This window comes from Lampetra fluviatilis, chromosome 65, assembly GCF_964198595.1.
Source record: "Lampetra fluviatilis chromosome 65, kcLamFluv1.1, whole genome shotgun sequence".
Classification (NCBI taxonomy): domain Eukaryota; kingdom Metazoa; phylum Chordata; class Hyperoartia; order Petromyzontiformes; family Petromyzontidae; genus Lampetra; species Lampetra fluviatilis.
This window is the reverse complement of record NC_136339.1, coordinates 5,215,525-5,226,222: the sequence shown is the minus strand read 5'-3', so window position 1 is coordinate 5,226,222 and position 10,698 is coordinate 5,215,525. Positions and strand designations below refer to the sequence as shown.

At 53.0% G+C, this 10,698-nt stretch overlaps 1 protein-coding gene across 2 annotated transcripts in view; it reads right to left on the bottom strand.

Moving 5' to 3' along the window:
• Positions 1-5,059: 5,059 nt before the first annotated feature.
• Positions 5,060-10,698, bottom strand: part of TAGLN3 (transgelin 3) — a 16,295-nt gene continuing 10,656 nt past the window's right edge. For both annotated transcript variants that reach the window (XM_078882457.1, XM_078882456.1), the window contains exons 3-5: positions 10,420-10,594; positions 8,390-8,492; positions 5,060-6,588 (exon numbers count right to left, since the gene is read on the bottom strand). In XM_078882457.1, coding sequence (XP_078738583.1) covers positions 6,444-6,588; positions 8,390-8,492; positions 10,420-10,594 — 423 coding nt within the window. In that variant the 3' untranslated portion in view covers positions 5,060-6,443. The remainder of the gene's footprint in view (positions 6,589-8,389; positions 8,493-10,419; positions 10,595-10,698) is intronic.

Genomic DNA, 10,698 nt, shown 5'->3' with positions numbered 1-10,698 from the left:
GCGAGCACCTATGAAGGCCGGAACGGTACACGAGGGGGTGGGTGGCCAGCACCACGCCCGACCGCCTTTGTCTCCCTAGTGGCGAAGTTTACACACCGCACCAGGTACTCATTTGAGGCTGAGTCGACCTAGGGGAGGGCCGAGGACCGGTTCAGATAATCGTCACTGGTGTTGGCCGTGAGCGGGAATCGAACCCGGGTCGTTAGGTTCGTAGCGCAGCGTAGCGCTAACCACTACACTACCGCTCCCCACAGACAGACACACACAGACAGACACACACAGACAGACAGACACAGACAGACACACACACAGACACACACACAGACACAGACACACACAGACAGACACACACACAGACACGCACACACTCACCCCACGCCCTTCCTGGCTCCCTTCATGATGCTGCTGCTGATGATGCCGCTGACTAGTATCGCCTTATTTGGTGCTGCAAACGTGCAGCAAAGTTGCAGGATTCCAAGTGTCGGCGTGTGCTCTGCGTCATCCGGAGAGCGTCTGCAGAGAGTGAGAGTGTGCGAGTCTGCGGTGTGTGAGTGCTGTGTGTATCTGTGTGTGCGAGTCTGCGGTGTGTGAGTGCTGTGTGTCTCTGTGTGTGTGAGTCTGTCTGCAGAGTGTGAGAGTGTGCGAGTCTGCGGTGTGAGTGTGTCTGTCTGCAGAATGTGAAAGTGTGTGAGTCTGTGTGTGTGCGTGTGAGTGTCTGTGTGTGTCTGTGTGTGAGTGAGTCTGTGGTGTGAGTGTCTGTGTGTGTGTCTGCGGTGTGTGTGTGTTTGTGTGTGAGTGTCTGTGTGTGTGTGTGTCTGTGTGTGTGTGTGTCTGCGGTGTGTGTGTGTCTGTGTGTGAGTGTCTGTGTGTGTGTGCGCGGTGTGTGAGTGTCTGTGTGTGAGTGTCTGTGTGTGTGTCTGCGGTGTGTGAGTGTCTGTGTGTGAGTGTCTGTGTGTGTGTGTGCGGTGTGAGTGTCTGTGTGTGTGTGAGTGTGTGTGAGTGTCTGTGTGTGTGTCTGCGGTGTGTGAGTCTGTGTGTGAGTGTCTGTGTGTGTGTGAGTGTCTGTGTGTGAGTGTCTGTGTGTGTGTGTGTGCGGTGTGAGTGTCTGTGTGTGTGTGTGAGTCTGCGGTGTGTGAGTGTCTGTGTGTGAGTGTCTGTGTGTGTGTGAGTGTCTGTGTGTGTGTGTGCGGTGTGAGTGTCTGTGTGTGTGTGTGAGTCTGCGGTGTGTGTGCTGTCTGTCTGCGGTGTGTGTGTGTGTGTCTGCTGTGTCTGCGGTGTGAGTGTCTGTGTGTGTGTGAGTCTGCGGTGTGTGTGCTGTCTGTCTGCGGTGTGTGTGTGTGTCTGCGGTGTGTGAGTGTCTGTGTGTGAGTGTCTGCGTGTGTGTGAGTCTGCGGTGTGTGAGTGTCTGTGTGTGTGTGAGTCTGCGGTGTGTGTGTGTGTGTGAGTGTCTGTGTGTGTGTGTGAGTCTGCGGTGTGTGTGTGTGAGTGTGTGTGTGAGTGTCTGCGTGTGCGTGTCTGCGGTGTGTGAGTGTCTGTGTGTGTGAGTGTCTGTGTGTGTGTGTGATGATGAGAGAGACACGCAAACTCCAAATATACAGCAGCAGCAGGCGTCAGGGTCGGGATCGAACCCACGACCTCCTGCAGACCAGGCGAGGTAGTTAACTTCTCCTAGCCACCGTGATGATGATGATGAGAGAGAGACACAAACTCGAAATATACAGCAGCAGCAGGCGTCAGGGTCGGGATCGAACCCACGACCTCCTGTACACCAGGCGAGGTAGTCAACGTCTCCTCGCCTCGATCTTCTTGTTCGCTAAACAGCACTTGCCCCAACAGCCTGTGAAGGCTATACGAGGCGAGGAGGGGGGGGGGGGCATCTTTGTCTTTGTGTGCGGGGGGGAGGGGTAAGGGGGGGGGATAGGGGGTGGGGGTAAATCAACGCAGGAGCAGATCCAGAGGCAGGCAGAGAGAGATGTCCATTTGAAGGGCTTTTTTTCCTTTATTTATTTCCGCATTCCGTCGGGTTGAACACAGACGGAGACGATCGCCAAGTCGAGCACGCTGCTACATTCACAAGGCGAGGAAGGGTGGGGGGGGTGGCAGGGCGAGGCATCGGCGGTCATCGTAACCCCAACGAGGGGGTCACTGATGAATTGAAACTGTCCACTGTGGAGGCTTTCGTTGGGTTAGATCGCCACGTAAATATGTAAATGGTGTAAATGCTTAACCCCGAGCTCTCGTACTCTGATGGTGCGTTGTCTTTGAGTTGTGCGCCTTTTGGCGTCATCTGGTCCAACGCCATGTGAGACTAGGCTCTAAGAAAAGCTGTCTCGGGTGTGGACCAATCAATTTCAAGGACAGTACATACATTTTGAGAGTTATGTTTTTTGTTTGCATTATGACTGCAGGTATTGTGGTCAATGCAAACATGACTCCATGTAAAAAAAGGTGTCAGTTTTGTTGCCAAATAGAAGGGTAAAAAAACAATTATCATATTTTTTACTGGCAAATGAGGTTCCAAGGGTGTAAATGCTTAACCCCGAGCTCTCATACTCTGATGGTGCATTGTCTTTGAGTTGTGCGCCTTTTGGCGTCATCTGGTCCAACCCATGTGAGACTAGGCTCTAAAGAAAGCTGTCTCGGGTGTGGACCAATCAACTTCAAGGACAGTGCATACAGAGTTGTGTTTTTTGTTTGCATTATGACTGCAGGTATTGTGGTCTATATGCAAACATGACTCCTTGTAAAAAAAAGGTGTCAGGGTCTGGATCGAACCCACGGACCTCCTGTAGACGAGGCGAGTGAGTTGACATCTCCTAGCCAGCGACAACCCCTCCCTTCAACAAGATAGACGGACCACCCCACCTACCCCCCACACAGACAGCGAGGGGTAGGGGTGGGGGGCAATTCTTTTCAGGAGCTGAGCCCTAGACAGCTCCAAACTCAATTCCCCTTTGCATTCGCCGTCGCTAGTATTAAACACACAGATAGATCTTCTTGGTTCTTTCGGTAAAGTCACGTAAAAGGTAAGTAATAAAATAATAAAAATAAAACATATTAAAATATAAAAATATTAAATTAAATAATACAAATAAAACATATTAAATTTTTATTATGCTTTATTTTTATTATTTTATTGTGTTTTTTTTATTTTATTACTTCCCTTCTACGTGACTTTACCGAAAGAACCAAGATGAATCCCTGCAGTCACGAAAGCTTTAAATCGAAAAATAATTATTTAATTATGTTTTATTTTTATTATTTTATTATCTCCCTTCTACGTGACTTTACCGAAAGAACCAAGAAGATGAATCCCTGCAGCCACGAAAGCTTTAAATCGAAAAATAATTATTTAATTATGTTTTATTTTTATTATTTTATTATCTCCCTTCTACGTGACTTTACCGAAAGAACCAAGAAGATGAATCCCTGCAGTCATGAAAGAAGCTTTAAATCGAAATCACACAGATATAATTCAGACGGAATGCGGGAAGGGGGGGGGGTGTTTTTTCCATTATTTATTTGCACTCCATTCCGCTGGTAAGACCAATTATATTAAAACTATTCATTACGTATTTATCAGCATAAGAACAATCAGACCAACGAGCCGTTTTGTTTTCTCCAATACGATCGATGAAACACATTCTTTTTGACGATCATCGACAACGTTTTAAGACTTTTTAGCGCTACGTGGGGAGGGATATGGGATGGGAGATCGATGCGATTATTGATCAATTCGTTCTCGTGGCTCTAATCGATGCGCCTGCCTCGACAGAGCTCGTCGTTGTGTGTGTGTGTAGGAGGCCTCTCACAATTCTGTGGAATGTCCCAGTCTCGTCGAATGTTTAAGGGCGCGCGTGCAATCGGTTTTGGGGCGGAGTGTTCACAGACAACAACAACCACCACGCTACAAAGACAAAGATCCCCCGTATAGCCTCAACAGACTGTAGGGGCAAGTGCTGCTAGCGGGCACCTACACATACACGGACACAGACACACACACTAACACACACACTAACACAGACAAAGTTCCCTTCCCCGTACAGCCTGTGGCAGACTGCAGGGGCAAGTGCTGCTAGCGGGCAGCACCTACGCAGGCCGTCACGTGACGGACAGCATGCCGGGCCAGCGTCACGCATGGCGGTCAAGGGGTCAAGGGGTCAAGGGTCGAGTTTGTCGGCGGGGTTAATTGGCGTGGCTGGGTTAATTACTGCTGGGGGTCATTAGTGGGTGGGTGGGAGGTGGTCACGTGGGATGAGGGGGGGGGTAGATGATCTTAATCGGCTGGCTCGATAATTGAGTCGAGTGGAGATTGGGGCGAAATCGCGAATTCCGTTGTGGAAGGCAGCGAGCTTAGAAGGGAAGTGGGTGTCAGTGTGTGTGTCAGTGTGTGTGTCAGTGTGTGTGTCTGCGTGTGTAACAATGTGTGTGTGTGTCTCTCTGTGTGTGTGTCTCTCTGTGTGTGTGTGTCTCTGTGTGTGTGTGTCTCTGTGTGTGTGTGTCTCTGTGTGTGTGTGTCTCTGTGTGTGTGTGTCTCTGTGTGTGTGTGTCTCTCTGTGTGTGTGTCTCTCTGTGTGTGTGTCTCTCTGTGTGTGTGTCTCTCTGTGTGTGTGTCTCTCTGTGTGTGTGTCTCTCTGTGTGTGTGTCTCTCTGTGTGTGTGTCTCTCTGTGTGTGTGTCTCTCTGTGTGTGTGTGTCTCTCTGTGTGTGTGTCTCTCTGTGTGTGTGTGTCTCTCTGTGTGTGTCTGTGTGTGTGTGTCTGTGTGTGTGTGTCTGTGTGTGTGTGTCTCTGTGCGTGTGTCTCTGTGCGTGTGTCTCTGTGCGTGTGTCTCTGTGCGTGTGTCTCTGTGCGTGTGTCTCTGTGCGTGTGTCTCTGTGCGTGTGTCTCTGTGCGTGTGTCTCTGTGCGTGTGTCTCTGTGCGTGTGTCTCTGTGCGTGTGTCTCTGTGCGTGTGTCTCTGTGCGTGTGTCTCTGTGCGTGTCTCTGTGCGTGTGTCTCTGTGCGTGTGTCTCTGTGCGTGTCTCTGTGCGTGTGTGTATCTCTGTCTGTGTGTGTCTCTGTGTGCGTGTGTCTGTGTGTGTGTCTCTGTCTGTGTCTTGTGTGGGGAGAGCGGTGGCACAGCGGTTAGGACACGCCGCTGCGCTAAGAACCCAGCGGCCCACAGCAGTGACGAACATCTGAACCGGTTCTGGGCCTCCCTTAGGTCGACTCGGCCTAAAATGAGTCCCCGGTGTAGCGGTGTGTAGTAAACATCGTTCACTGGGGAGACAAAGGCGGCCGGGCGTGGTGCTGACCACCCACCCCCCCCCCCCTCGTGTGCCACAGTGCCGGCAGCCTTCATAGGTGCTGCTCTTGCCCCAACAGCCTGTGAAGGCTACACGGGGGATCTCTGTCTTGGTGTGTGTGTGTGTACACACCTGTGCGTGTTCACGTAAGACTGTCTTTATCCCCGCGTGTAAACACGTTAGCGAGCGCAAGTACGCGTGTGCGTGTGTGCACACGCGTGTGTGTGTGTGTGCGTGTGTACACACGTTTGTGTGTGCGTGTGTGTCTGTCCGTGTGTACACACACACCTATGTGCACACGCGTGTGGATCTGTGCGTGTACACGCACAGGCACACACGCGTGCACACGCGCACACACGCGTGCACACACACACGTGTGTACGCGTGTGTGCGTATACACGTGTGTACACGCGTATGAGAACTATCGTTGCCCACACGGTCACTGGACATGGCGGTGGGGAATGTTGGCGAGTAGCGGGGGGAGGGGGGGGCGTTGGTCCACCAGGCGGCCCCGGCGGGTGGCGAGTGTCCGAGCGGTGGAGTGGTCGAGTGGCAGTGCGGGCGAGCGGGCGAGGGGATGGGCGAGCGAGCGGGCGAGCGGTTGGTGAAAGCCACCCAACGGTTCATGGGAGCGAGGTTTACTTTTAGTTTTTTTCCCTTTTATTTTTGTCCCCGGCCGTTTGGTGGAGCGTCTGGTGGAGCGTTTGGTCGGCTGCGTCGACAAGAGCGGTCGACGTACAGCGAGGAATGTCGTGGAATAGTGGGGCGAGCGTGCGGCCGCTGGTCCATCGATCGGTCGCCTAGTCCACCAGTCCACCAGTCCACCAGTCCACTAGTCCACTAGTCCACCGGTCAACCAGTTCACCAGTCAACCAGTCAACCAGTCCACCAGTCCGGTGGACTGGTTGACCGGTGGACTAGTGGTCAATCAGTCCACTAGTCCACCAGTCAACCAGTCCACCGGTCGAATCATTCACCCGGCGGCCCGTTCACGTAGTTGACCGGTGGCCTTAGCCCGCCCGGTCGAATGCCACAACCGATGGACAGGTTCCCCTAGTAGCCGCCCTTTGACCCCCCCCGCCCCCCCCCCCCAGGTCACCCGGCCCCCACCCGCTCGCGCCGCGGCCTTGCGCCGTCAAAGTCGCCGGTGGGGAAGGCCTCAGTTGTGGATCTGGCGTGGGCGGCCATATCCCGTCATGCCGGCTTGCGAGGCGCCCTTGTTAGTGCCGTACTGCAGGCCGATCACGTTCTGGCCTTGCTTCAGCTGGTCCTCGGAGAACTCGCGGCGGTTCTCCTGAGACTTCCTGCAACAGACGCACGGCAGAGATTACAGATCCCCCGTCAAAGACAGACACACACAGAGACACACACACACACAGTCACACACACACACAGTCACACAGTCACACACACAGACACACACACACACAGTCAAACACACACACACAGAGACACACCTACACAGAGAGAGAGACACACACACAGTCACACACACAGAGACACACACACAGACACACACACACACAGTCAAACAAACACACACACAGTGACACACACACACACACAGTCACACACACAGAGAGAGAGACACACACACAGACAGACAGTCACACAGTCAAACACACACACACACACAGACACACACACACACAGAGAGAGAGAGACACAGTCAAACACACACACACACAGTCACACACACAGACACACACACACACAGACACACAGTCACACAGAGACACACAGTCAAACACACACAGTCAAACACACACAGTCAAACACACACACACACACAGAGAGAGACACACACACACAGAGACACACACACAGACAGACAGTCACACAGTCACACACAGAGAGAGAGACACACACACACACAGACACACACACACACACAAACACACAGACACACACACACACAGACACACAGTCACACAGAGACACACAGTCACACAGAGACACACAGTCAAACACACACAGTCAAACACACACAGTCAAACACACACAGTCAAACACACACAGTCAAACACACACAGTCAAACACACACACACAGAGAGAGACACACACACACAGAGACACACACACAGACAGACAGTCACACAGTCACACACAGAGAGAGAGACACACACACACACACACAGACACACACACACACAGAGAGAGAGACACACACACACACAGTCAAACACACACACACACACACAGAGACACACACACACACATTGACAGTCAAACACACACACAGAAACACACACATACAGACAGTCAAACACACACACACACAGACACAGACAGTCAAACACACACATACAGAGACACACACACACACACAAAGATCCCCCGTGTAGCCTGAACAGACTGTTGGGGCAAGTACTGTTAGCACACGCACACACACACACTCATATATAGCAGACACACAGACAGACAGTCCACACACGCACACACTCACAAACGCACTTAGGACGCACACAGACGCGAGAAATCGCGCATTTCTATTGGGAAAGTGCTGTTTGCACACGCAGACTGTGAGTCACACGCAGACTTTGAGTCACACGCAGACACACAAAGATAAAAGATCCCCCATATAGCCTGAACAGACTGTAGGGGCAAGTGCTGTTAGCGAGTAGCACCTATGAAGGCTGGCACGGCACACGAGGGGGTGGGTGGCCAGCACCACGCCCGACCGCCTTTGTCTCCCCAGTGGCGATGTTTACACACCGCACCAGGTACTAATTTGAGGCTGAGTCGACCTAGGGGAGGCCCGGGACCGGTTCAGATAATCGTCACTGGTGTTGGCCGTGAGCGAGAATCGAATCCGTGTCGCCGGGTTCATAGCGCAACGTAGGGCTAACCACCACACTACCGCTCCCCACACGCACGGACACAGACACACAGACACACACAGACAGACAGAGACACACACAGACACAGAGACAGACAGAGACACACACACAGAGACACACACACAGACACACAGAGAGACACACACAGACACACACACAGAGCGACACACACACAGACACACACAGACACACACAGACACACACAGACAGAGACACACAAAGACACACACACACACAGACACACACACAGACTGCTGTGCTCACTTGTGGAACCAGGCGGGGTCCCCCTGGTAGAGGCCGTCGTCCTTGGTCACCGCGATGCTGCCCAGCGCCATCAGGGTCCTCTGCACAGACGCCAGGTCCTTGCCTGGACGGGGTCAGAGGTGAGAGGTCAGGGGGAGAGCGGTCAGAGGTGAGAGGTCAGGGGGAAAGAGGTCAGAGGTGAGAACGGCGATGCAGCCCAGCGCCATCAGGGTCCTCTGCACAGACGCCAGGTCCTTGCCTGGACGGGGTCAGAGGTGAGAGGTCAGGGGGAGAGCGGTCAGAGGTGAGAGGTCAGGGGGAAAGAGGTCAGAGGTGAGAACGGCGATGCAGCCCAGCGCCATCAGGGTCCTCTGCACAGACGCCAGGTCCTTGCTTGGACCGGGTCAGGGGTGAGAGAGGTCAGAGGTGAGAGGTCAGGGGGTGAGCAGGGGGGGGGCGACGAGGGGGAGGGGCGAGGAGAGGTTGATGGGGGCGGGGCGAGAGGGGGAAAGCTGTCTAGGGTGTGGACCAATCAACTTCAAGGACAGTGCATACATTATCAGAGTTGTGTTTTTGTTTGCATTATGACTGCAGGTATTGTGGTCTATGCAAACATGACTCCTTGTAAAAAAAAGTGTCAGTTTTGTTGCCAGATAAAAGGGTAAAAAACCAATTATATTTTGCTACTGGCAAATGAGGTTCCAATGGTGTAAATGCTTCACCCCGAGCTCTCATACTCTGATAGTGCGCTGTCTTTGAGTTGTGCGCCTTTTGGCGTCATCTGGTCCAACACCATGTGAGACTGGGCTCTAAGGAAAGCTGTCTCGGGTGTGGACCAATCAACTTCAAGGACAGTGCATACATTATCAGAGTTGCGTGTTTTTCTTTGCATTATGACTGCAGGTATTGTGGTCTATGCAAACATGACTCCTTGTAAACAAAAGTGTCAGTTTTGTTGCCAGATAGAAGGGTAAAAAAACAATTATCACAAACAAAAACTCGCGCAGCTTGTGTGCGAGTACGGCTCACGGCCACCACCGACGATGGTGATGGCGATTATCCGAACCGGTGGCGGACCCCCTCTCTCTCCACTAGGTAGACTTGGCCTAAAACATCGGCAGGTCGGGAAGACAAAGGCGGCCGGGGCAGGTGACCCCCCCCCCCCCCCCGTGCCGGCCTTCGTAGGGTGCTGCTGCTGCTCGCTAAGGGCACTTGCCCCAAACGCGTGCGTACAGGCTACCTGGGGGGCTTGTGGGGCCTTTGTCTTTGTAGTTGGTCAACCCCGGGAAGTGTTGCGGGCAGTCCCCGCTCAGAGGCGGAACTTGGGAAACTCGAAAAGGCCCAAAAAAAAACTTCCTCATCTGTGAGAGTCTATGGGTGTGTCTGTGTGTGTATATATGGGTGTGTCTATGGGTCTCCGTGTGTGTGTGTATGGGTCTGTGTGTGTGTATGTGTGGGTATATGGGTCTGTGTGCGAGTCTATGGGTCTCTATGCGAGTCTATGGGTCTCTATGTGAGTCTATGGGTCTCTATGCGAGTCTATGGGTCTCTATGTGAGTCTATGGGTCTCTATGTGAGTCTATGGGTCTCTATGTGAGTCTATGGGTCTCTATGTGAGTCTATGGGTCTCTATGTGAGTCTATGGGTCTCTATGTGAGTCTATGGGTCTCTATGTGAGTCTATGGGTCTCTATGTGAGTCTATGGGTCTCCGTGAGAGTCTATGGGTCTGTGTGTGTGTCTATGGGTCTCTATGTGAGTCTATGGGTCTCCGTGAGAGTCTATGGGTCTCCGTGAGAGTCTATGGGTCTCCGTGAGAGTCTATGGGTCTGTGTGTGTGTCTATGGGTCTTTGTGTGTGTATGGGTCCCTGTGCGAGTCTATGAGTCTCTATGCGAGTCTATGGGTCTCTATGCGAGTCTACAGGTCTGCAGGAGGTCATGGGCTCGATCCTGACCTCCCCGAAGCCTTTTAAAGGCCCCAAAACACACACACGGTGAGAGAGAGGGGTGGGAGAATGACGCAGCGTCGTCACCGTCGGTTCGGGAACTCACCCTCCCACAGGTCGACCGTCTGGAACATGTCGGTGGTGCTGACTCCGTAGGCCTCGGCGGCCTTCAGGAACTGGGAGATCTGCTCCATCTGCTTGAAGGCCATCGTGGAAGGCTGCACCTTCTTGATGGGGCCCGACCCCGCGGGGTACAGCGAGTTGATGAGGAGGGACAGCACCTGGGGGGGAAGGGGGGGGGGGAGAGGGAGGGGGGGAGAGAGTTGATGAGGAGGGACAGCACCTGGGGGGGGAGGGGAGGGGAGAGCGAGTTGATGAGGAGGGA